This window comes from Amblyomma americanum, chromosome 1 (assembly GCF_052857255.1).
Source record: "Amblyomma americanum isolate KBUSLIRL-KWMA chromosome 1, ASM5285725v1, whole genome shotgun sequence".
Lineage (NCBI taxonomy): Eukaryota > Metazoa > Arthropoda > Arachnida > Ixodida > Ixodidae > Amblyomma > Amblyomma americanum.
In genome coordinates this window covers 69,914,097-69,940,809 of record NC_135497.1, presented here as the reverse complement: position 1 = coordinate 69,940,809, position 26,713 = coordinate 69,914,097, and the positions used below count along the sequence as shown (strand labels likewise).

General features: G+C 42.6%; 1 protein-coding gene across 6 annotated transcripts in view; it reads left to right on the top strand.

Moving 5' to 3' along the window:
* The window catches only part of Mms19 (MMS19 nucleotide excision repair protein), a 57,681-nt gene that overhangs the window by 1,864 nt on the left and 29,104 nt on the right, over positions 1 to 26,713 (top strand). For all 6 annotated transcript variants that reach the window (XM_077645824.1, XM_077645821.1, XM_077645822.1 and 3 more), the window contains 9 exons: positions 1,891 to 2,035; positions 2,459 to 2,584; positions 7,157 to 7,218; positions 9,868 to 10,029; positions 11,670 to 11,747; positions 11,835 to 11,924; positions 14,613 to 14,646; positions 14,702 to 14,832; positions 24,336 to 24,414. In XM_077645824.1, coding sequence (XP_077501950.1) covers positions 1,891 to 2,035; positions 2,459 to 2,584; positions 7,157 to 7,218; positions 9,868 to 10,029; positions 11,670 to 11,747; positions 11,835 to 11,924; positions 14,613 to 14,646; positions 14,702 to 14,832; positions 24,336 to 24,414 — 907 coding nt within the window. The remainder of the gene's footprint in view (positions 1 to 1,890; positions 2,036 to 2,458; positions 2,585 to 7,156; positions 7,219 to 9,867; positions 10,030 to 11,669; positions 11,748 to 11,834; positions 11,925 to 14,612; positions 14,647 to 14,701; positions 14,833 to 24,335; positions 24,415 to 26,713) is intronic.

The following is a 26,713-nucleotide window of genomic DNA, read 5'->3' as shown; positions in this document are numbered from 1 at the left end:
CAGCTCCTCGCCGGACAGCGCGAGTTTTGCGACTCACTGGCATCTGTACTACCCCCTCCCCTCCCCTCCCATTTATGACTCTAAAGACAGCCAAACTTCAAGGTGCTTGCTTCATGAATGGGGCGTCTCAGTGCAGAGGCACAGTGGGTAATCGATGCATGGGTGGGATTCACTCTTACCACCAGCTTTGTTGCAAGAAATAAAAAAATTGCCACGCTCTCCTTTATATTGCGGCTCCTCACTAAAAAGATTATTTTTTAATGGCTCTTTGCATATGCCTTTCTGGTCACCCGTGATCGTGCATAAATTCTGTTGATTGTGTAATGCAAGAAAGATGTTTCCAAAAACAATGTTGAGCTGGATTAAACACTGTTCATTAATATGCGCGACAACAGTAGTGTATGTACAGGCAACGCATGTCAAAGACACGAGTCAATAATTTGCAATATCACTGCGGGCGCCCGACTTGTTGATTGGTACAACGCTCCTAATTTTCCATTCATCTTGAAGACAGGACTGTTCTAAAGATTTATCATAAATTATCTTTAGATACAGTGCAAAGGTCATCAGGACACAAGCCTTTGACGCATTTAACCCTTGCAGTAATGCCTCAATGTCACGTGTGGAAATGCTGACGTTTTCCATCTTGCCTATCGTGCCTCGATGGACTGGTCTTTTCCCATCATTTCTTATCTCTGTGGTGAAGACAGCTGAAGTATTGATTGGAACCTTCGGCCTTGATTCGTCATGTACTTCATCACTGCCAATCACCAACAATGAAACAGCTACTTTATCTTTACCATTCCGTTTAACGTGCTTCCAAAATTCTTTCAGATTTTTCTTTTATCTAGAGTGCGTGGAACTGGAATAACTTTCCTTTGCATTATGAATAGCATCTTTCACTGTGCATGTTATGACCTGTTGAAGATGTGTTTTGTGGCGACAGGTGATGCGTTTACATTGGCTACCACTTGTACACAGGTGTAGACGTAGTCAGCTACGCTGATGAATTCGGCAATTAACTTGTCATGTGGTCAAGCTCCCCATCATCCCTTGTTCTTGTCGTCAAGCTCCCCATCAGCTGCATAATCGTTGCTCAAACAGTGTAACCCCTCCTAAGGTTGAGTCATTGGCATAGCTGTCCAGGTTTAATGAACTGCCTACATTAGTCAGCACAAGTTTCAGTACATTAGTCAGCACAATTTTCAATGTGCGTTTACTTACTTTCAAAACAAGGCTCTATGTTTTCAGATACTGCATTCAGACGAGTTGGTTGGTACATAGTTTTTAAGATAAAGAAACAGCTCAGAAATGCTGAAAGTTAACCAAGTCTTTTTTTCATGACAAAATATATCATGAATTGTGAATAAACGACAAAAAAGACATGTATAATGAGCTACAAATAAACGCCAAAAAAGACATTGATTGCAGAAGCAGTATCGCAGGATCTCAGTCTGAACTTGGGCACTCATTTTAAAGAAATGCGGTTTCACTGCTGTGCAGTGGTACTGATGGCATACCAACATTTATTGCCATTCATATGAATGCAAAAGGCTTTCATAACTTAACCAAGTTTTATCAAGCATAGAACAACATACCTGAACCAGTGAAATAAGCAGTAAAAGAAAGCATTGCTAGCAGAAACAGTATAATAGTCCAGAATTGGGCGCCTTACAAACACGACAAATGGAATGAAACTTCATTGCTGTGCAGCAGAAACAGTATAATAGTCCAGAATTGGGGCCTTACAAACCTGACAGATGGAATGCAATTTCATTGCTGTGCAGTGGGAGTGATGGCATGCTCTCATTAAAGTGTTGCATACTGGACACTGGCTTAAGAAATTGTAGTTGTCTGCTGCTTTTCACTAATTTATGGTTATTATTGCAGGTCAGCCAGGGCCCTGTTGATGATGACGAAATTGACCAACTGCTTCAGGCCATTCTCTGCGAGGTTCAAATGCCTGGGCTGCTTCAGGCTGAGCGATATGTTGTGTACAGGATGCTAGCTTACATGCTACTTAATTACACATCAGGTGAGTGGTTCAGTGCATGCCCAAGAGGGAAAAAAAAAGCTTTATTGTTGCAGACCATTTTCAGTCTGTGCCTAAACACCGAAGGTTCTCGATGCGACAGTGCATAACCTGAAAGTAATGAACATAATTTAGGAAAGGTAAAAAAACAAACTATGTGCCAAGTTGTGTCGGGGCAAAATATGCTAACAGCAATAGGGATGCAAGCATGAGCCGTTGTTAATGGAGTGCATGCTTGTGCATTAATTTGACAAAGTTGTTTGACAGTACTATATGGAGGCTATTCCATGTCAGTGAAACATGCTTACGGGACTGTAAAGACATTTTTCACAAAAGCCTGTTAGCCCACATTTTGCACATTCAGGTGGCACTATTCCCTGAAGTGAAAAGAAGGTAAAATGCCTGTCCTCTTTTTCTTTGTCACAGGTCTGCACAAAATGGGCAGCAAGTTTGTGCACGCCTGCATTCAAGCTCTTGAAGGTGAACGGGACCCAAGGTGCCTCCTCCAAGTGTTTGCCATCATTCCGATGCTCTGCAATGAGTTCATTCTGGGTACATCTTTCTTTTGGCGTTTCTTGGTGGTGGTGTTGGCTGATAAGCTGGTTGAGTTAATCAGCACTATGTTTCATTACATGAGGACAAAAGAAAACATTGGACCAGGATGAGCACTGACTGCTGATTAAGTGTCAGTTGCAAAGACTCAAAAACATGTGCGCAGAAACTGATGTGCTGGAACAGCTGTCGGACCACAAAACTAAACTGGAAGCAAAATATTTCCAAGGGTAAAGGGGTAAAGCACATTGCACAAAATTGCAATAATCTTAAGCCTTGTGGCACTGGTATGGTGCACAAAGCTAACTTTGGTATGCAATATGATGTATAAATGGTATACTTTTGTTAGCATTTGTTTGAAGTACCATATCAAGAGCTGGTTGTGCAGTCCTGGGTTTTGGGGTCTTGCTCATCATCATCTTGCATATTTAAGTGATAAGGCCTGACATGCATGCGAGGTAAGAAAGGGTTGCGTTACATGAAGAGATTCAGCCACATGCTCATTTATGCATGTAGATATCCTTCACTAGCAACGAGTTAGGTTATGTATATTATGTATACTTTCTTTCCCCTTTTTAGTGGACCAGATTTAGATTTTGAGGCATGTTTTTTGGTATGTGCTTATGCTCATGCAACTGTTTACATGTGTAAATGTCTTCACTTGAGCCCAAAGAATGCTGCCCCGGGAACACATGAGTGCATAGATTGTCTCACTGCTGCACTATTTGCTATGAACCTAACATGTTGGTGCAGTGTCCTAATACTCGTCTATAGCATGTAAGGAAAACTCCGGTGTATTCCACTTAAATGTAGTACCCAGTTATGAAAAATCTAGAAAGGAAAACTGCATTCTACAAAAAAAAACAAAACAGTAGTATGCTGTTGCTTTATACCACGTTGTGTAAACAAGAACATTTTCACTTGAAAATTACCGCTGCAGTTAAATTTAGTTTGTTGCCTTCTTTGAAATTTACTGCATCTACAGTCTAGGCCCTTATTATATTAAAGCTGCTTGTCTCTGTGCTTTGAAAATGCTTTCAAGATAGCATTACCTTTCGAAAACGGTCATCTGATGTTTTATATAACTCTCTAACCACCCAGCTGTAAGCTTTTTTGTGGGTTATTGATTGCAAAAATTCATTATTAATAATAAACAATTGACAGTTAAACTATAGATTCAACACTGAATAATATTTAAACTATAGTTTGACTAATTCATAGTTGTTTATTGTTTGAAGTTTATTCATTGGTTTGTTATACAGGTAACAAACGGCAATAAAGTAGGAGCTAAAGCCGTAGCCTGACAAGGGGTCCTGCCCTATAAAGCAGTAACGGCAGACAGGATACAGTTTCACACAAAACTAACAAGCATATACAATACATCATGTACAGACAATAAGCATTGAAACTGAACAGAAAAGAAAATTGTAAAAGCACGAAGAAGCATATAAAATACATCCAATGCACATAGTACACGCTCAAACAGAAAGTTAAATGATTGTATTCTAACAAAGGAACATTAAGGGAACCTATAAAATTATGTATTTGTTATTTCACTCTCCAGCAGGAATCTTCTTTTCTTAGTGACTTCTTTGAAGTACGTGCCCTGAAATCACTCCTGTTTCCTAGATTATTTAAAAGTAGGGGTACTTGGTACTTTACGTGCTGTGTGCCATAGTTTTTACGTATGTGTGGTGTTCTAAGTGTTTCTTTGCGTAAGCAGTGCCGACTTGGTGTCTTAGGCCCAACATTCTCATATAGCGTATTTTTTTTTTTTTGATGAATTGTGCAAGCTTGTAATACATATATTTGACTTGGTTTAAGGATTTCATGTTTTAGGAGGAGGGGTTCAGTTGGTAAATCTTGAGGTCTACCTCTGTAGCTTTCAAACATTCTTAAAAAATTTTTGCTGTAATATGGTTAACCGGGTATAATTTTTTTTACTTGTAGTACCCTATACCAGGCTGCAATATGATAGTCGGGAATAAAATAAACTGTAGTATAATGTTATGTTTTCTTCAACTAGAGAGGTATCAAGTTTGTTAGCCTACAAAGGCACCCGGCAACTTTACTTAATTCTGAACATAGCTTGTCTACATGTGTGTTCCATGATAGATCGTTTTCAAACCACACACCCAAAAATTTCTGTCGCTATTTGTTCTATTTTAATATTATTAAATAATATAGTAGTGTTTGTTTCAACAGGCTTATTAACTGGAGCAAAGATTATATATTTATATAACAACAAAATGCTCCTGCTTGTGCAAAATGACCATCAGCAGTGCTGAATTATCTTAGTTTGCACAGAACGTCATTCATTTTCATTTTTGGAAGTTTGGTCCTGCTTGGATAATACTTTGATACTAAACCCAGAACAAAACACCAGCATTTAAAAGTTAGTCTATAAACTGCAGTTGAAACTTGGTTTTGTGGAATATAATTTTAATTATGAATTTCTTGATTTTATTAGCCAAACCATTTGTCATTAGGTTTAAGGTACCCACCGGTGATACAATGGGTACAAGCTTCTCCTGGCCTGGTGCTCAGCTTCTTTAAGATGAAATGCTTGGGAAATGGGTCTTTGACCTCACCTTGAGTAATCGAGAGCACCTTGTGCCATGGCGCTCTTTGGCCATAGTTGCCCTTGCGCCATAAAAATCCATCGTCATCATCATCAGGTTTAATGTATGAAAAAACTATTTGGGCTTTACAAACTGAGATTGTCCACTGACCTTAGTTTTTCAGTACATTCCGAGAGAAAATTAGTAGGAAAAGGAGTGAAAGAATGCCGTAGATGAAGCTCCATAGACATGCTCCTAGGGATCAAAAGTGAGCACGTTAAAGGTCACATCACCCCTTTTTGCTTATGTAAAGAGTTTGCAAGAGAGCAGTTGCCCAAGAAACCAAGCTGGGTCAGTGATGTAATCTTCATACATGCGAGCCTTGGTCTTACACGAGCTCTTATGGCTCTTGAGACGGTGGTTGGAGAGTGGAAATAACCACAGCAATTTGTAATCTTGAACTGCTTTAAGAATGGTGGGTCCAGAACATTCCATGGTAAAGCTAGGTTTTGCTTACGTAGCCTTGAATAGCTGCTCAAAGAGGCCACCTCCAGGCCCCATAAGGAGTTTCACTACCTTGACTGCGTCCCATTACATGTGAGCTACGGTGACTTCATAAGAAGTCATGTCAGTTCAGATGTGGATGGTACAGAGACTTCTGAAGCTTCTTGCTGCAAGGAAGAGATAAAAGATAACAATTTGGGCGCTACCGTGGGTTGTGCACCAAGAACCAGTAAGGCTGTGGGTGCTGTTGACCTCGGGGCAGTTTTCTGGGTTTCAGGTAAGAGTGGAAGTCCTGATTGCTCTGGCGAGCTATGAGGACTGCGCAGTGCGTTTGGTTGCAAGCAGACAAGGTGAAGTAACCTATCTGCTAGAAAATAAATGTGTAGTTTTTTGTAAAGTTCTTCTAATCCTTGTCAATTTCTGAAATGGCATTTAAAGTGTTCCCCGCCGCGGTGGCTCAGTGGTTAGGGCGCTCGACTACTGATCCGGAGTTCCCGGGTTCGAACCCGACCGCGGCGGCTGCGTTTTTATGGAGGAAAAACGCTAAGGCGCCCGTGTGCTGTACGATGTCAGTGCACGTTAAAGATCCCCAGGTGGTCGAAATTATTCCGGAGCCCTCCACTATGGCACCTATTCTTCCTTTCTTCTTTCACTCCCTTTTTTATCCCTTCCCTTACGGCGCAGTTCAGGTGTCCAATGATATATGAGACAGATACTGCACCATTTCCTTTCCCCCAAAACCAATTATTATTATTATTTAAAGTGTACTGCTACAAGGTTTAATTCGGCATCAGAGTCACTGTGCTTGGCAAGGTGCTGGCAGAATTCTGTATTTCTGCATGAGTGCAAAATATTTTAGCAGCTTTTTGTCATGTTTCTTAATTTTCATTGATTAGTCTTTAACTTTCTTTTGCAAACCATTGCGTTTAGTACTTATCTCTGTATTACTTTGCATTCCTGAATACTTGCCTTTCTGAAGCTGTTGAAGGGTAAAATGTTCTCCGATTCCAAAGGAACATGTTTCACTAAGACCGTTTTTTTTTTCCACCTTTGATTTTGGACTCGCCACGGTGGCTTTGTGGTTATGGCGCTCGGCTGCTGACCCGAAAGACGCGGGGTCGATCCCAGCCGCAGCGGTCGAATTTCGATGGAGGCGAAATTCTAGAGGCCCGAGTACTGTGCGATGTCAGTGCACATAAAGAACCCCTGGTGGTCGAATTTATCTGGAGTCCTCCACTATGGCGTCCCTCATAGCCAGAGTCGCTTTGGGACGTTAAAGCCCCATAAACCTAAACTTAAACCTAGACTTTTTATTTTGCAGGTGTTGCCTTCTCAAAAGTGTTCTGTTTTTGGTTACATTTAGAAAGTGTGAGGAGTATAACTTGATTTGTTACTTGTTGTTTTACGTTGCAGTGTTACATTCCTTTTTAAACATTGCAGGCTACTAAGTAATCATAAACTGTAAACTGTACCTGTATTTGAACTGGTGAACCCTATTCCCTTCCAGATGAACTTGAAGAGTCAGTGTTTGATGTGTGTGCGTGCTACTTTCCTGTGGACTTCAATCCTGTGAGTTTCAACCTCTTTAACTGGATTGGCTTTGATGTTCCCAAAATGTGATCATAGTGGTGGACAGTGAGATGTTAAGAATGGAGTGCGGCAGTTGAGTACAGCAGGATAAACAGTTGGCGTGAAGCTCAATAACATAAATTTCACATTGGTGCTTAGGAATGAAGATTTCAAAGCCATTGTTTTTATGAAGGCCCTTTCAGTTTCAACGTGTACAATTGCTTCTCATCACTGTGTGATTGCACTGCATTTATTTCATGGTATGAATTCAGTGAAAATGCTGGGGCCTTGCGCTCTAGGTATGATATTACTGTCTCTTTCATGTTGTCGCAAAAAACGGGCAAAGGGCTTTTTTCGTTGCCAGCTTTTCATCTCCTAGAGTACATATGCCACTTCAGCTTCCTCATCTCTATACCCCATCTGGGGTTACTAGATGGCATTGTTCCCGCTCCCAAGAAGGAAAAGCGGAGGAGCATTGACAGGCTGTGTACAGGCTTGACGCATTATAGCAGTAAAAAGAGAAGAAAAGGATGACCTTAAGAAGCGACTGAGCGAGGAAAAAATAAGGAGGAATGGAAGGCAAAATCATTGTCTGTTACTGCATGAAAAACAATGCTTGTTCTTAGCACAGTCTAATCTGCCTTTGGTGTGATGTTGCTTCAGTTCTTGCGGCAGAAGGGAGGGGTTATATGCTATTAGGTACCTAGATCCACTAAAAGTAGTGGGCCTTTGCATTACGCAGTAATGTGCAGGGGGTAGTGTGATTTGCTTTGTATGAGACAGTGCTTGTACTTATCCACACTTGGCGTTATGTTGTCTATGGCAATATCATTTCAAGAGCATGATGCTGCTGTGGCAAAGGCAAATTTTTTACTGTTACATACCTACCAACTCTCTCAAATTTCCTTGTAGACTCTTGAATTTCGACTGACCATTCCATTTGTACAAATGTTCTCTTATATATCTCCTGAAAATTGTCCTCGGCATTGTTGGGAATCATTAAAAAAAAACTTGCTGCATGTAGTGTAGGTGAACCGTACTTGCTGGCACGTGCTTTTATCTGGCCGAAGTTAACGTGACTGCAACTACTACACCTGCCGAAAAATTTTTCGGACTTCGAAAATTTGGACTTATTCCTGCTTTTATGATGAGCCGCCAGCTTTCCCGAGGGACTAATGCATGTTTGTGACCAATTTTCTGAAAGCAGTTAAGTCCGAAAGTTTTGTTTTTTTGAATTAAATTGCGTTTTTACGGCACTGATCTCAAGGTACGGGAGCTACCATGTTAAATATGCTCTTTGGTTTAGTGCGTTTCTATGAGTTTTTATTCCTCGTTTTCGGGCTCTTCGCTGGTTTTCTAGCAATTGTTGGCATGTGTTACAAGAAAATGAAAGGCAGGCGGAGAGGGTTTGACTTCGAAGATATAATGGTCATCCAAAACCATCAGTGTTATTGGGTAAAATGAATGATGCAGTATGTGGTCTGCAGTACCAACTACGCTACAGATAAGCGTGGTTGAAACTGCCGATGTTACGCACATGCATGCTGCAGGCTGGGCTGCCATTTTCGAGGCCTGTTAACCTTGCTAATTACTAAACGCGAGGTTCTGTCACGCAAGTTAAAGTGCAGAACAAGGACGACAGTGCTCGTAGGTGGCCCGTGTTGTTGCATGAATCGTCCATGAAGGTATGGCAGCACGATCAGAGAAGGTCAGTTTTTTAGAAATCTTTCGAACAAATTATCTTTAGACGCTCGCTGTCATTTCAGCCTTGCGCGACACATAGCTCGGGAAAAATAAAAACGGGCAATAAACAGCTGGGGAGTAACTTCAAACTCAAAACTTCTGTTGCTGAAGCACCAACACATTTCAGAATGCCTTTAGAAAGTGTGTTGCGGAAAAATTTTTTAAGTGAGAAAAACTTTTAATGGCAAAGTCACTCTTAAAAGTGCCACTTCTGGATGAATGCATTTGATGTTAAGTGCCTCCCCCCCATTATCTTTAATCTTTACCTCCCGAATTTTTACTGGGGCAAGTTGGCAGGTATGCTCTTAGGAACCTGTGTAATACCCGATTAAGTGCCTGTAACATTACTTTTCTTACCGCAGCTTGTCTTGTGTTGTTATGCATTGTGTAGACAAACCTGTGTTAAGTGACATGGCTAAACTTTGTTAAGACAGAAGAACAGCTTAAATTTTTGTTGCTCAAGAGATTTGTTGAGAATGAGCTAGTGGTTAGCATAGTATTCTGAGCTACACAAGATTTTGAATTTGTGAACTATATTTCAAGGAGTGCATTGCCATTTTGTAATTGTTGGCTATTCAAAACACAACTGCAGATGGTGTCTTGTAGATTGTGATTTCAGTTCAGCCTTGTGAGGTGAGTTGCAGTTTGGCTTGTCATAATCTTAGGCTTGTGATGTCAATTCAGTATGATACCTAATTGGGAGTAGCACTGCATATGCATTAGGTTTGTTGATATGTTCTATAAGCTTCTAAAGTATATTATTTGACTACCTTGGGGGGTGAAAATCAGATAAAAATTGCTGATAAAGAAGCCACAATTTGCATGTGAACCTGTGGTGTTTCTCTAAATGGCATGTCAGAACTTTCTCTCACGGGAATCAATAGCTTGCTCATTGCCTTTTTGCAGCCTGGAGAGGACGTCGGCAGAATTACCCGTGAAGAGCTGGCTGAAGCATTGTTAACATGTATGACAGGTTCAGCTGGTTTTGGGAAGTATTGTGTACCATTGGCTGTGGAAAAGCTGGACTCTGACCTTACTGTTGCAAAGCTAGACTCCTTAAAAGTTTTGGTAAGTAGCTTGGCTTGGCCTGCACACAGCTGTGAAGTAGTGCCTCTAGTAGATTTTTGTGGTGCTGTGCAAGTTCTTTATTGAAACACTTAAATTGTGTTTACCTGCTCAAAATTTAGTTGATTAGTCTGAACCAATAAATTATTTAAATAATCAATCTCCTGCTCACTGTTGGAATGTCCTAGTGATACTTCCACCTTCATTCTTGCAAAAGGTCGAGGCACTTTGAAACCTTTTTTTGATGCTATGTGCAACTTCCTATTTTAGCTCTTTCTTTGCTGCCAGAGGTGTGCCGTAGATAATTAAAAGAATGGGAAAATTTAGTTAATAGATAGTTTTAGTATAACATTAGCGTGATAGCAGACCTAAGGGAAATTACGTTAAGCGTGCTGTAAGCAACTTATCCCGACTGAAAGTTTTAGTATAGTGCTCCAAAAAAAACATTAAATGCTATTTACATTACATGGAGGTGAAAGGCGCTTCTAAACTTGTGACCACAGCCGCTAATTCGCCAAAAGAATATATATCGGAGTCTTTTACAGCCTATTGATACAGTAACACTTATTTCTGCCACCAAAATGCCGAAGAAAATGCCTTGGTAATTAAAAATATGTGAATTAAGAAATGTAAACTTGTGGTGTCGTCTAGTTATGGAAGTACTAAGTACCAGCTGCTCCAGCAAAAATATTTCCATTTACAAGGCATGCAATGCTCAAAATACATGTGCAAATCTAATAATGTTTGCCATGTTAAATTACTGAAATACATAAAACACTGTGGCAATACTCGAAACCTTTTTCTGTTACATTCCGAGCAGTTGCAGATGGTTGCAGCGCAGCGAGAGGCCCCATTAGGCTTGAGCACGCCAGAATCGAGAGCGTATCTTCAAAATTGGGCTGAACTGCAGCTTAAACTTCATTGTCAAAGCAAGGTCTTGCCAGCATCGGTGTTGTGAGCGAAAAATCACGCGCATGACTCTGGCAGGTGGTGCCCAGAGAGCAATCTAGGAGGCAGGTGTTCCACCTAGGTCACATGACCTTGCGACGTCATCACAACCTGCCAACCGGATAGTGAGCAAACTGCCCACTGTGGCAGGTGGCAGTTAAATTAATGATTGGTCACTCGGGAAGACCAACCTGGGCCACACAAGGCCCACTGCTGGGAGCACCTGCCATCGCAGGGCAGTGGCCCATCGCTTAACCGCTGCACCACTGCACCAGGAGGGGTCATGAGGACTCCCAGGGACCTATGAATGTAAAGTGGAGAATGACATTCTGCATATATGGGAATTACGATATTGCATCATACCGTTAGGGCAGAGCTTAAGTATCCTCTTGAAATTTTTTTCCACACTAATGTGCGCAAAAGCCGCAACTGCTGCTACGCGAACTTCTGAAAATTGCGTGCATGTGCTAATGCTATTTCCCCATTAGTGTTGTGTGCATGCGTGCTCTGGACTCGCTATTCTAGGCACGCAATCATGCAAAACCTGCCATACTAAAAATGTCTAATGTTTTCTGGCTGGCACAATTGGCACTAAGCTCAGTAAAACTAAAAGGAAAGAAAAACGACAGAACAGTCGCTTTGCATATGGTCCAGAATGTGGGTTTATACCTGCTCAATTTTTTTGTCTTTCACAGATTCGTGGAGCTGAAGTGTTTCCTCCTGTCTGTTTTGTTGACAAGATGATACTTATTTGGAAGCAGATACACAATGTGGTAATGTGTAAATCACCTCTGTCCTCATTTGAGTGAAAGCTAAATACTGAGTATTTATATTTAACTTCAGCCGCATTTCTTTTGCAGGTATTTGTAAATAGACATGAGGCTCTTATTCCCACAGCCCTGAGTTGTCTCACAAGTATTTCTAAGGCTATCTCGGGGTATGACAAGAATGTGAGTCACTTTAAGCTTTAAATGTTGATATCGTTTGGATTTTGAAGTACCTTACTTTCATATATCATATATATTCGCGTAATGAACCCACTCGCATAATGGACCCACCCCCCACCCCCCTCTTTTGTCGTTGAGAATTTACTTTTTTTTTAATCGTTTGTTTTTCACAGTGCATTCCTTAGTATATGTGCTGTCCAGGCCATAGACCTTGGCATCGCTCAGGGGCGGGGGGGCTCGGCGAACTTGGCAGAGCGCCAAAACGTGTGCGCCCTTGACAAGCGGCAGCGGCGGTGGCTTGTTCGGTGCGCTGCTGCGCGCCCAACTGCGCTGCTGTTTGCTTAGAAAGCCAGCGAGTGCTTGGGCATTGGGAGGACCATAGCACTTTAAACCAGAATGCTATAAACCATCCTCTACACTGAAATGCTATGAAGGAAGCAGGACGTTCAGACCCCCAAGCAATTTGGTGAGCTTGAAATTGAGAGCAAAAATGCCTATCCCCTCACCACGGCTAAACCTTAACCTTCGTATTACACTCTTGTAACCATCCTGTGAGTTTTTTTAACCTCGCGTAAAAAACACACACCTGACCTTCAGGGCTGGTGTGCAGCATGTTCACTTCATCTCACCACGATTGGCCGGTGCCACCGGCTGTCACAAAAGTGTTTAATCGTGCCATAATACAGCAAATATCTTTCGAAGTGAAAATACTAAACACTGGCAACACAAACATGCCTGACCATGTGCTTTTGTTGATGGTGGATGGATGGATGGATGGATGGGCGGGCAGGCCGGCGGTCTGGCAGGGGGAAAATTTAAAATTGGCAAAATTGGCTTTGAGGATAAGAAATGACCCAGTAACTGTCTCGCATATCTCGGGTGTCCGCCGCAGCTGGGTTCGAACCCAGGTACTCTGGCTCAGTAGACGAGCGCCTTATTAGCCACTGAGCCACCGCAGCGGGTAACAGGCGAACATATGGTATGAAATTTCAACTTTTTTTTTGGTGGGGGGAGGGAGAAGAAGGCGGACGGATGTATGATATGAAATTTCAACTTTCCCCAGAAAACCTGTTAAAACTTTTTTCCCGTGTAATGAACCCTCCCCCCAACTTGATCTCTACTTTTCTGGAAAAAAAGTGGGTTCGTTACGCAAGTATACATAGTATTTGTCTGTTATATTTCAGCGATAACAGTACAGCCTTCTAGATAGCAGTATGTAGCCTGTTATGCAACATTGACTTGGTTGTGATTGAGGGCCATGCAACGCTTTTATTCCTTTTTTTCTAATACTTCATTTTTTTCAAGCATAATATCTTTGATAGCTTGGCAGAAGCTTTAGTAAAAGCATCGGAGTGCAGAATTATTTGCAGTGACACATATGAAAGCCCACAATGTCATGTTCTTAAGTTATGATGTGTGTTTTCAACATGGCTGTCATATCTGTATTGTGAAACGAGACAAAAACAGGGCTGCTACCACCATTGATGTGTGTATTTTAGTTAGTATTTTAACAGTCACTTGCTGCTGATGAGAGCCTTGTAATGAGAAATCACACGTACAGTAGACTTGTGATAATTCAAACTTTGATAATTTGCACTCTTGGTTAATTCAAACAGATTTCAAAATTTTGGTTGGCTAGCTGTATTCTCATTGCATATTAAAGTCACTTAATTTGTACCGCAGTATCTTTTCGTTCAAACTTTTTGTCTTGCTCCAACGTCCCCGGCATGCGAAAGAGTGGCAGCCAAGGGCAGATACATCAGGCTTGCGGCGTCGCTTGAGCTGAAATTCCGGCCCTCCAGCTGGTTAACTCGGACTCGGTTTGAAGGGGGAGCATGTCAAGGTCTGGTCAGCGCTCAAAATGATTGGAGGCACCCCATCGCCGCATAGTTTCGTTCACTGAGCTTCGTTACCAGCCTGCGGCGATGGTGGCTGTCAGCTGCGCATCAGCGCAGCTGATTGGCACGTCGCTGGCTTTTTTTTTTTTCTTTTTTGTGAGGCATCTCGCTGCTCTAGCACAAATGTGCATTCCCCTCAGTTTTGTCCGCCTAGTCCTGTGCGCCGAAAATTCGCGTTCATCCCAAGGTGCTCATTATGTGGCGAAGCCTCCTTACATAGACCCCGCTGCTTGTCAGGAGGCTCCAAAGCTACCACATCGCACTTGTGAAGGAGGCCGCGGAAGGCTTTACTATTTTGGTGCAGTTCTGCTTTGATATTTCTGACAGTGGGCAGCATTCCCAACGATAAAACATGACGGAATTGCGAAAAATCGTCATGGTCATGCAGTTTTGCAGATGACCATTGCCTACTTTTTCATCAGTTAAATTTGCCGCAGTGTGAAACGGTTTTTGAAAGATTTTTGTAGCTATTTGATGACATGACCTTCGGGTAATTTGGACGTTTAATTGATAACTGTTTTCACCCGCACAACGAGCTGGAAACTGCTGGTTGAGTAAACTTATGAGCGCCTTTCACAGATATTTTAGGTTATGCTTATGCTTTTAGCTACATTTGCATGGAAAGATAGTTCCTAAATAGTATTTGTATGCCTAGATATCCATTAAGCAAATCGCGTTTAGTCTTGGATCTTATTAAGGTGCAGTTCTGATAACTCAAACTTTTGGTAATTCAGACAAAAATCTCTGGCCCCTTAAAGTTGGAATAATGAGGGTCTACTCTGTTTTCTTGCAGGCACTGACAGCACTGTTCAGGGTTGTTTGGAAAGGTAAGTTTAATCTCTGCCCTCTGATTTTGTGGTAAAAGCCTATGTTTCTGTGCAGACTTACAACGAGGTGAAGCCCCAGGCATGGGCAAGGTGTTAGAAGCCTTTGCAAGTGCCTCGGCAGAAGCCTGTTCTGTCGCCCTTGTTGAAGCATTGCCCAGTATTCTTCAGCTCCTCGCCAAGGATGAAGTGAGTACGAATGCAAGAGACCAAAAGGGTTGTGTGTAGGTAGACAAGACGTGACGCCAGAGGGGGTGGTATCCGAGTTGTGGAATTTCCAGTCTTGTAAATGAAAAAGTTTAAATCTCTAAGCTTTTTTACAATTAGTACACACTGCTAAAAAGCCTATTTTCTTGAAATCGGTTGTGACAGTGAAGCATTGCTACAGCGTATGGGACAAAATATGAAGGGAGGTAACACAGCTCTGTGTTTGTCCTTTCTTCATTTCTTCTTTTGTCTGTGTGCCGTTGCACCACTTCACCATCATGTCAGACCAACTCGCCAATCAGTTCATGTTGTTGCATTTTTAAAATAGTACAAAATAGTAAATGTGTTTATAATAGTGCTAAGTGCTTTGTGCTTAGCACTATTTAAAAAATATTTGTTTGTCTTCAATAGCAGCTGCTAAAATGTTAATGATAACTTTGAATGTAGCATGGGCTTTCTACTTTATTCGTGTACTGGACAAACTAGCACATATTTAGAATATTTGATCCCAAGAAATTTGGCTGTCAGTGCAGCATTAGTGACAGCATATTTTAAATCTCATTGTGCATGGTGTAAAGTGCAAAATACAGAGTCGATGATTACCAAAATTGGTGCATATTACCAGGATGAATTGGAAAGGGTGTTTGTTTTTTGAAACATCTGAAAGGCAGATGAACTAATTGGTAGAGTGGCTGCTTGCTTGGTCTAAGAATTGGTTTCACTGTGGTCAGCATCAAAGTAGTGTTGCAAATTGCTTACTGTTCACCCATTGTGCCAACATGTCAAAGAGATGGGAGTCTTGCCTTTAAAAGCACTCCAAAATTTTTTGTTTTAAGTATACAAATTGAAAAGAAATAATCAGCTTTGAACATTGAATCAGGTATTGAATAATGAGCAGATGCATTTTATATATGCTGAAATTATTAATTTTACATGTTGCAGCATTGAACTTGATTGATAAATGGGCCAGTAAGCCATGACACTAAAGGCATGCTTCTCACCCGTAAAACCTCAGGTAGCAACATCATAGCCATGTTCATGGCAATGAAATGACTATGCAAGGTGCTTTGGCTAAGGCTGTCGGCAATTTTTGAAAATAGGCTCTTTTGAGCTTTTTTTTTTGCCATAGCATTGTCAGTGGCGTAGTGCATCAAAAACAGCTAAGACGTGCTAACTAGCAGTGTGGTTAACTAATATAGAATTTTAACTATTACTTGTGGGCTCCTTATTGAGAGGCCTGTAGCCCACCTTACGTAATATCCATATCAGTTTTTGTAATTATGAAAATGCCATTCTTGTCGCCACTGCAGCACAAGGAATTTTGGGGCCGCACACAGGTGAAAGTGAAACTGTGTGGCCAGATAGAGCGCTAGCCATGCCTACAAGCATGCATCACATAGCAGTGCAGGTGTCGCATGCTCCTTTTGCAGTGCACGGCTGGGAGTGGCGAGTGGGTAGAGGGCATGTGGCTAACATGCTGATGTATTTGATGCACGCTTGTAAGCGTGGCTAGTGTTTTCTGATAGCATAGTGTTCGTTACAGCCCTCTGTGCCCCCAAAATTCAATGTGCAGCAGGGGTAATGAGAATGGTTTTTTCAAAATTCCCAAAACTTGTAGCAACATAGCATAGTGGGCGTGTTGGTATTGCATCTTATAGGAACGAAACAGCGCAACTAAAACGGAGGACCAGGAAAAGAGATACACGTACACACGCTGTTTTTACTCGCCGAGAGATAGCTCTCGTAAGAGCTATTTTTTCTGGTATGCTCAGTCCTGGATCAGCTGAGAACTTTGGTCCAAGGCTAAGCACCTTTTCATATTTTTTGTCCAGTCTTGCACCTCCGAGCAGCAGGACGTCCCTTTTTTCTGCCCTCTTCTTCTCTTTCTTCGGCAAGGTACGCAGTGTGAATTCCAAATGCATTCAGTAAGCTGTTCAGCCATCGCACTCCAATCTTGGTACACAGGCACTTGCCTACTCTTACCTTCCCTGATGCCGCAATGTACCCAGAGGCAGTCCTTGAGAAATCTTGCTTGTCTCCAGCATTCAGCAGAAATAATTTTGCACATCCGCCTGAGGTGTCCTGAGGAAGGTTTAAGAAGTCCGCAGATAGTCGATGTCTGTTGGGCACAGTGAACTTCGAGCACACCTAGACATAGTCCGGGCTCTACAAATGTAGACTGCAATGAGCGGAGTCAGTACGGCGGGATTAGAAAGCTCAAGATTATCCCACATAAAAGAGCCCTGTGTACAAGAAATAACTTGTAGCAACATAGCATAGTGGGCGAGTTGGTATTGCATCTTATAGCGCATGTACGTGTATCTCTTTTCCTGGTCCTTCGTTTTAGTTGCGCTGTTTCGTTCCTATAAGTCCCAAAACTGGTCTGGATATTACTTACAATGTGCTACAGTCCTTTCAATAAATAAGAAGTCTAACAGCAATAGTTGAAAAGGTAGCTTTTCAATATTAGTTAACCAGCCTGCTAGTTAGCACGTCTTAACTGTATTCTGGTGCACTACACCACTGATAATGCTATGCCAGAAAAATTGCACTTATAACTCAAAAACCCTATTTTTAAAAATTGCTGACAGTCTTATGTGAAACACCCTGTATATTGACCTAGTGGGAGAGGCCCTAATGCAGTTTAGAAAAAAATACAGGGGCGACCACTTGTAATGTAACTGCTTATTGTGTTCAGATAAAATGCGGTTTTGGCCGGCTACCTGTCTGCCTCCCATAGAGCTCAGTATAAAGTCATACCACTTAATATGTGGTCGCGCGAAGCGAAATAGTGGTTATAGTGTGGTTTTGAAATCCACGCTGTGACCGCACGGAACATCAAGTGCGCTTCCCTACACGGCACTGGGGGGTTCTGAGGTACGCTGCCGTTTACTCCGCAAAGCAAGCACAAAAAAAATTTCTGGCAATCGATGGTCGGTCCGATGAAAATTCGAGAGCATGAATTGTTTCCATGATCGCTGACACTCTGCCGCTTATGTTACGCTTTTTCAATTTTGCTTTGCAGTTCACACAGAGACTGCTTTCACCGGTCAAAGACACTGCTTCAAGCATGTTGTCTTCCATAATCACCTAACTGGTTACACTGCCACTTCTTGAAGGAACAGCAGTCGCCACGTAGTTTGCGCCACACGTCTGTTTACCCCTCACCCCACTCCGATATGAAATCATTTTTATCGTACTCGTCTGCGGTCGCGCTGCATACAGTATGCTAAAACTAATATAAACGTGCGGCGGACTTAGTGGGTTGCTTTTTTTTCAATGGTAAATAAAGCGTTTTTGAAAGGGAAGCTACTCATCTGGCATGTGTTTAGACCTAAAAAAACCTTTTTTTTTTGTTGTAGTGCGGTACTACTTATAGTGCGGATTTTCGCGGCCCCCGTGACATTTTTTATAAGCGGTCTGCACTGTAGTGCAAGTTGGAGTACCACAACTGTGCTTGCAATAGTATTCTGCAGATAAAAGACATGCACAACGTTGCATGCTATCATGTGAAAAAACCAACTGCTTTGTGTGGCTTAGTAGGAGGCGTTCTGTTCGAGCACTGACAGTTTTTCTTGCCAATGAAAATGCTGGATTGCCTGGTACTTGGTTAGTATTGCTCCCAGTTTTTTGCCAATTTGGCATGTTTTTAGCAAAGCACAGTTCACAACTATATGTGCAAAGATGTCTGCACTAGTCAAAATCCTACTGTCTGCTGCATAGGCCTGTTTTGCCAATTGCTGCATAGTTTGTCAAGCATAATCATAGTGTTAACAGTGAAATGGCTTACTACCATGTGACAAAAATTTAGTGTGAACAGCATCTTAAGTCTGCAGTGTGAAGACACTGGGTGAAGGTTATGTAACTTTTTCTATCGTGACATGTCTATGTATTGCTAGTGAAAGCAACAGTGTAGTGCTGCCTTCAGAGGCCCTGCTTATCTCCACTTATATTTCTTTGCATGTCACCTTACATGTGCAGCATAAGCAAATGAAGAAGTATAGAGCTGCATGGCAGGTGATTGGAACAGCTTCTGTCGCAGGTTCTGCTATGCTGTGCTTCTACATGGCAAAACTATAAAGTTACAGATCAAACACTAATGTAGCAGTGACTTTCTTTCGTTCTAGTGTCCCTTTTTTTTTTTTTTCACAGAAACCTCACAGTGCCCATCATGCATTAGAGGAGTGTACTTCACTCACTGTGCCATCAGTGCTAACATCTTCTACGGAGGGTTCTGAAAAAGTGTCTGGGCCATACATCTCCACTTTTCTGACGGCTCACTGCAACTGCCTGTTGTGCATGACACGAGAGGGCAGAATAGTACTAAAAAATTGAAGGCACAGTCTCAGGTTGTTCATGACAGAACGCTATTAGTATCCACCACTGCATGGACAACAGGGCATTGTGTGATGCTGCCATGTTGCTATGTGACTGTCGCTGAGCCTTGTGAAGCTTTGCCTGCTAACAAGAAAGATAATGCTTGTGCATGCACTTCTGGATATTTGAATTGTCTTGAACATCTGACACTCTGTAAATATTCGAAATGAGTAGAGGAGGTTGAGCTTGAAATCAGATGTGAATACTAAGTTATAAAATTTGAAATTCACATTCGAAATTTCGAATGTTTGCACACCCTATGAAAGATACATGAAAGGTGTTCATGGCTAATTAGTAGTACGGGTGCACGAACATCAAAATTTTCTAATACGAATGTGAATTAAAAAATTTTCTAACACGAATCGAATACGAATGTGAATAAAGAATGCTTTCAAATATCAAATATCTGTTCAGTATGAAAAATACTCCAAAAAAGTTAAACAGGCAAATGTTGTGGAACCTTTTTTTTTTTTTCAGTGTAGTGCATGGTCTTTGCAAATGAAATAACAAAACTAGACTGACTCAGCACCGTAAAAAAAACATGTGCACAGATATGTATACTACATTAAAACCTCTATAATTCAAAATCATGGATAATTCGAAGGATTTTTGTGGTACCGTAATTACTGATGTAGATTTAGCCGGATAATTTGAAGCGGCGGTGTGCACCATTCCAGTTAATTTGAAGATCTGAGGTGCTATGCCGAGATATCTGATCCCAATTCTGCCGCACACTGATGAAGTGATGGCCCCGTGGGGCTGCTAGCGGTGCTGCAGAACGATGCTGAATAGTAGTTCCGATGCCCGATGTGTGGAGCGCCTCAGCCCCAGTACTCTCAGCACAAAAACCAGTCTGCTTGCAGACTGCCAAAACACACGCGTGCAGAGGAGAAGACGTGCTTCACTGCAATGCCTGCGTGGATGCCAGTTTCAAAGTAACATGCTCTCAGCGATTTGTCAAGGCACGGCCGGACTGGAGGCAGCGGTGTGCGCGCTTGCCAATCCTCTCCAGCCTGGCCACGGTCAAAGCAGCGTCTGTCGGAGGTGCTGCAGCATTGAAGCACATCCCACCCCTAGCAGCATCAGTGCATATTCCGCGACACGACCATTCTTGCTACATGCCCGCGATTGGTTGACTGCTTGCAATGAGGGCCTGCGCCATTTCTTTGAGTAGTTTGCCATAGGTAGAGGGTTAGGTCAACCTCTCTTCGTAAAAAACAAATGGTCATCCGAAAATTTGGGGTCGACCTATAAGTGGAGCCGACTTTTTGCGCGGTATAAGGTATTTTAGATGAGCACGCGCTCTGTGCCTTTGCGCCCACGCGCCCAAGTAGCTCGCATGCACAGTAGCACGGTAGCATAGTACGTACGCACAGTAGCATGGTAGCACTTACACGAGTGAGCATGCGGCCAGGTATCACGCGCCCCGTGGTGATGCGCATTCCCGGCAAGACGCATGGGGCCCATGTGTCAGCAAAAGTCGTCAATTTGTATACAAATCGGTTCCGCTGAAGGAAATTCGAATTGCGCGCCATTTACCCGGCTCGTTCGCGCTGGCGGTGACTTACTCGGACGGACGATAGGTAGTGCAAGGGCAAAATTCCGGTTCCGAAAGTATTCAGGGCATGCATCGCGTCGAAATCCAAAACTAGAGAATCGTTACAGTGTTTAGTTTTCCGCTAAGGCAGTCGGGCCACACGCAAGTGTGGAGGCTGGGTGGAATGCCGCTTTTTCGCTTTTGATCTCCATTGGCTTTAGACTGCTGCAAAATGTGGTGGCAGGACAAAGCACACAAAGTGTTGAGAGGGGTGGGGGAGGCTATGCGTCGACTTGTATTTGGTGTCAACTTTCTTTTTGGCCAGCAAGGCCTACGACTAGGATGGCGCAACAATATATGCTGATTACAAAGTTCACTCCAGTAAAGGTGGCGTGTTCCGCCAACAAATATTTGCCTCGGTTCATTTTTTTAATTTGAATTTTTTTGCAGTCCCAATGACTTCAAATTAACGGGGTTTTATTTTCAGTAGACAGCATAACAGTATAAAATCTGTAAAGTGGTCATGCAAAATGAGTAACAAATTGAAATTCATGAATTGACACGACTAGCAACTAAAAAGAACATGATGGCTAGTAAACCTCTTTAATTCGGATAAGGGACTGGGAAAAATGCCTCATATTCTGAAGGTCTATTTATAACGCCCCCTCCCCACCCCCCCATCACCCCATCCCCCTAAAAAAAGTTTCCGAAAAACCAAGAATTTTGCACAAACACTGAAAAGCCCATGACGAGCATAGTTTCCGCGTGCTGGAAGAGCGGTGTGCAGCTGTGGTGTGGTCTGAAAGCGGTGTGCAGCTGTGTTCAGAGGACTGGCAAACACGCAGACCGACAGCCAGCATTGCTGAGGGCTAGTGGCAAAGCTGAGAAACTGAAACTACGTGGCCAGGCTATTTTTTAACCAAGCTACAGGGGCCCTCATATTGTCATCACACCTACCGTTACGCACACTTAAAGGTGTATCCAGATGGCGGGCCACGGACTGGCCTGCGGACCGGTCACGTGGGGTCGACCGTGCGTGGCCCAGCCGGGTCTGGCCGGCGACAGCATCCACACGACGGACCAAAAGAGCAGACGACAAGGCAGGCCAAGCCTCTGTGATCACCCTGCAGCAACGCTCGTCTCACGCTTCGACATTCGGCGGCGAGAACAAGCGGAATCCGCGGCCGCGGCAGAGATCCCGCCTAAATACCCAGCGGAAAGCTCGATCGGTACGGGACAGATTTATGCCGCGGTGAGGAGGAGGTAGCATTCCCACGGAGGCAAATATGGCGGCGCGCTTCCAAGCTGGACCACTCGCTTTGGACTGGATTCCTCGTTGTTACTGCCTTTTTTGTTGCGTTCACTGGCAATAAATGGCGCACCCATTTCTCACTTGGTCTCACCTCGCCTATATGAAGACGTATGAGTGAAATATTTGCTTTATTTTTTATTTAGAGTGACTATTGTGCCCCTTCTAGGCTTAAGCGGAGCGTATGTTTGTTGACAGAAATAGTTACCCGTCCTAAAAACTAGATGGCGCCACAAGGCTGAGCGTATCCTTCCATGTGTGTTTGCATACGCTGAACTAAAAGTGGGAAATGTGAGAAGTGCTGTAGCGTGCCGAAAAATACCTGCGTTTAGCGTACATGATAGTGCATACGCTTATGGCACGTAGACCGCGTCAATTGTTCTTTTCTAACCATATCTGTGTACGTCGCGAGCGCCGACGTTGCTACTAATTTCGCTCGCTGTCGCCGCAGAATGCCCGATTATGAACGAGCCATCAAGCTGTACTAAGGCTAAAAAGTGAAACGTAGCGTCGTCCGACCACGTTGACATGTTAACAGTGAAAACAAAACTACTTTCGCTGGTGTCGCCTCGACTGCCGGGAGCACCGAGCCGGAAAAGACCAGTGTGGTGTAGTTGCCAGACTCGATGTGTGCGAGCAGGCTAAAAAGTCCGTGGTCCACCGCCAGAAAAAATGCTCTCGCATTTCTCGCGCGATCCGACCCGCGGACCATGTGCGGACCTCGTAGACCGGAAGCGAAACCCCACGTGATCGCTAGTCCGCGGGCCAAAACAGGTCCGTGGTCCGTCACTTGGATACACCTTAAGAGGTGTGTGGGTTACAATGCACCATACAATACGTGGGACTTTTACATGATCGCTTGCCGTGCTGTGACACTTCGACTCGCCCCTTCGGGAGCATCATGCAAAGTTCTGCAAGTGGGCTTCCCCACATATCATAGGCGACCAAAATGTGATGGCAGAGCTCATGCTTGGAGAGTTGTAAAGGCGACAGGACCAGTGGAAGTCAAGTAGTAACACATTATGGAAGGATCAAAGAAAAAAACTGCGTGCTTTCTCGTGATTGTTGGAAGTGTGTGGTTGGCCATGTTCTTATCAAGTGTCATATGTGGGAAAGCCCACTTGCGGAATTTCGCATGAGGTCCAACTTCTAAGCCTAGCAGCTCCTGAACGTGATCGATGCATGCGATAAACAATGGAATGGAAGCCAAGCAGATGCCTTTGTACTGTTTTCCTGCAATTTTAAACTCGGATCTTTGGACAATTTGCCCAAATAGTGTGGTTCTTCCGTGGTCGAATTTCTGAAAGTCAGTGTGGTATTTGATTGCTGGCAAATGTTCAGAAATTCTCAAATATTAATTTCTCGAATCGAATATGAACCAAATATCAAGCATATTCGATTCATATTCGAAATTTCAAATCTTTGCACTCCTCCTAATTAGCCCTCCCCTTTGTCATTGGAGCCATTCAGAGGTTGAACAAATGTTTATATTCTTGCACAGTTTGGGAAGGGCACTGCAATGTCTTGTCATGAAGAGCAATGAAGATAAAACAACTGAAGGTTGTTGGTAGATGTCGGCTTTGTTAGTGTTATAAAAAAATTGGTAAATCATTCCTGTGTTCAGAGCAGAGTAGTCTTGTGACATAGTTTAGAAGATGCTGTGATGGCTTCCTCCCTCTCTTTCTTTTTCATTGATATCTTTCATGGATATCTTTCATGGTAGCTTGATGTGTCATTACTTTATATGTGGACATGGGTGCTTGCTATGGTATGTAATGATGTTTAAAATTGCGTACAGGTTCAGTACAGGTATTTATTCAAGCTATTTGAGGGTGGGTGCCTCCTCAGTTCTTTACGGTAAGCTGTGTCAGTAGACAGACGCAAGCAAACAAATGAAGAAATGAGCAAACAAAATTGCAGCGAATGTCTTGACAGCTTTTGTTTTGTAAAATTGGTCGTTAAACTGATCAGAATTGCCCTTTTAAGTCAATAGTGCGCTCATTCAGGAAAAACACAAAAATGGCAAGCTGGTATGGTGCATGCTACCATGCCTAATTGCTGCTTTGTTTTCCATCAGATGAAAAATCAGTGGTTTTGAAAGTGGCTGTTCAGTACACACTGAGTTGCCATGCTTTGACATGATAAGATGACAGTAGTGCTTATAAACAGTTATTATCAGGCTCAAAAGCATACTGAGCAATCATTGGGCCAAGAACTTTTTTATGGCTGTCTGGTGCTTAGTAAACATGTAATATTTTACAGGGCCTGAGACCAATGCTGGTGCTGGAAAGCACCACCAATGTCTTGTCGTTCTATGCTAACCTCTGCAAGCATGAGGAGGGTAAGTGGTGAGAGCATCACTTCTAATTGTCACTTTGCCTCAGTGAACCTCTTGGCTGTGTATGAAAAGTGCACATTGCCTGATAAATGTGCTAGGTAGAACACTCAGCTTTAGACAATTGCTCAGAGAACAATGTGAAGAGGGCATTCAGGAGAAAATATGGTGTTTGACAATCTTTGAGCCCCTTTTTTCAGTTACAGTGGTCCAAGAATCCTTTCAAAGCTTTCTTTATTGTGTTATGTGTTTTTTTTCGTACTTGCCAACAGATTTTGCGCTAAATGAAAGATAGTAGTGCTGTGGTTTTCAAAGCTTGAAATTGAAGATTCAATGCACCATTTTCAAAATTAAATGACTATAGTGGCAGCTACCTGGATCAGATAAATGAAATGAATTTCCAGGTAAACTAGCTTGAATGCAGCTCAAGGAGCATATAATTTGCCCAATTTAAGTACTAAATCATGTCTTACCAGCAGGTCCAACCGTGTCCATTACCATTCTGATGAGACTCAGAATCTGGGCAAACTTCTAGCACTATGTTATTCTGACTGGAAAGAGAATGTACGTCCTCTCAAATGCAAGCATGATGTAGACTACAGCTAATCAGCTGAGGTGAATGCAGTATAAGTGTCATGCTGCTGTTAGTGTATATGACAGTGCTTGCAGTTGCATTTCTCTCTTATTTTGTCCTGTTTTCAGATGTACACTGCTGTCTACAAGTGTGCTGTTAGTGAGCTGGCTTCTGAAATTCCATGATCTAAAAAATGCATCCATTAGCTCTGGTTGGTGTTCAATAGAATTTATGCGAAGAAAAAGTTGGCAGTATTAGCACTTGTCTACTCTTGCCGATATGCGTTGGGATAAGGCTAATAAATGTGTGACTAGAGGTTATGCGAATGTATGCGCTATAAGCGACATAAAAAGACAACACACACGACACAAGTGCAATTTGCGCTTGTGTCGTGTGTGTGTTGTCTTCTTGTGTCACTTATAGCGCATAAGTTCGCATAATGATCAACCAACTGGCCCCGGTATTAGCTATGGTGACTAGAGGTGACAGTAACAAGTGCTTGTGTAATGCTGATACCACATCTGGCACTGGCTGGCATTGCTCAGATTGTGTGCCAAAGCCAACATTTTGCTTGAGGCATCATACTGTAAATGCAAAAGATGTTCATGGTTGCAGTGGGATTTGACCATCTCTTTAGGAAGGCTGATGTTGTAAAACGCCACCTGAGGCAGCTTGGCCACATTGCTGATTTTGTTTTTATGAGTTTGTATTGAACAGCGTTGACATGCACATGTCTAAACACAACTCAGTTTCAGTGTGGCTAAGGAGAATGTACTGAAAGAATTATACTTTCTGTTTGTATGGAATATTTTCTATAGGTCTGCTTTGTATGTGACGGCAGCACTCATGAAATGCCTCTCATCTATTTGACAGCTGGTGCTGAATGGGGTAGCATGCTCAAAGTATCCAGGCACATGCCGTTCTTTGTTTCCATCAAAAAGAAATATTTCTCGCCTATGTAGTATATTTAGGCTCTAAGAAAGGCAATTCATTAGTTTCCTAGTGCAAAATGCTAATGGCTATTTTATTGCAGGGATGTGCAAAATTGCGTGCAAAGTGCCATAATGAAAATAGCAACATCGAAATGCCGTGACTTATCAAGTAAACACCCGAAGGATTGTGGAAATAATTTCTATTTTGAAGGTGCACATTGCGCTTGAAATTGCAAAATGAAAGTGGTCTTACTACTGGTGGCAGAATATGTCTGCACAAAAAATGGCAGACTGTGCTCTTTATATGGCATGAAGAAATGTCTTATTTACGACATGAAGGATGCAAAATTCACTTGAAGCAAAGAGATCACTGCTAGGTGCAACTCACTCCCAAAAAGAGCTGCGAGTTCGCTTTGTACACAGTTCTTTACATAGCGTGTAAAACGGTTAAAAAATTTTCACATTTATGGTGTTACGACAGAGTTGACAATTTTAAGTCAGTATTCTCATGCCTTCTGTATGAGAAGTGGTTGCCACATAGGCATGCTCTTGTTTGAATGTGGTTTATATTACAAATTCGGATGTCTTATTCGGTATCATTGGCATGTCTTTTCACCGTGCAATAAACTAGCTTGCAAGCTAGTTTATTGCACGGTGCATTTTAAGGCAACAGCCTTTAATGGCTCATACTCATGGGGACTGTCCATCTGTTACATCGCCACCTAGGTCACGTGACCTTGTGATGTCACGTGATCTTAAGGTCACATCACTAAAAGATCTATAATTTGGGTAAAAATTG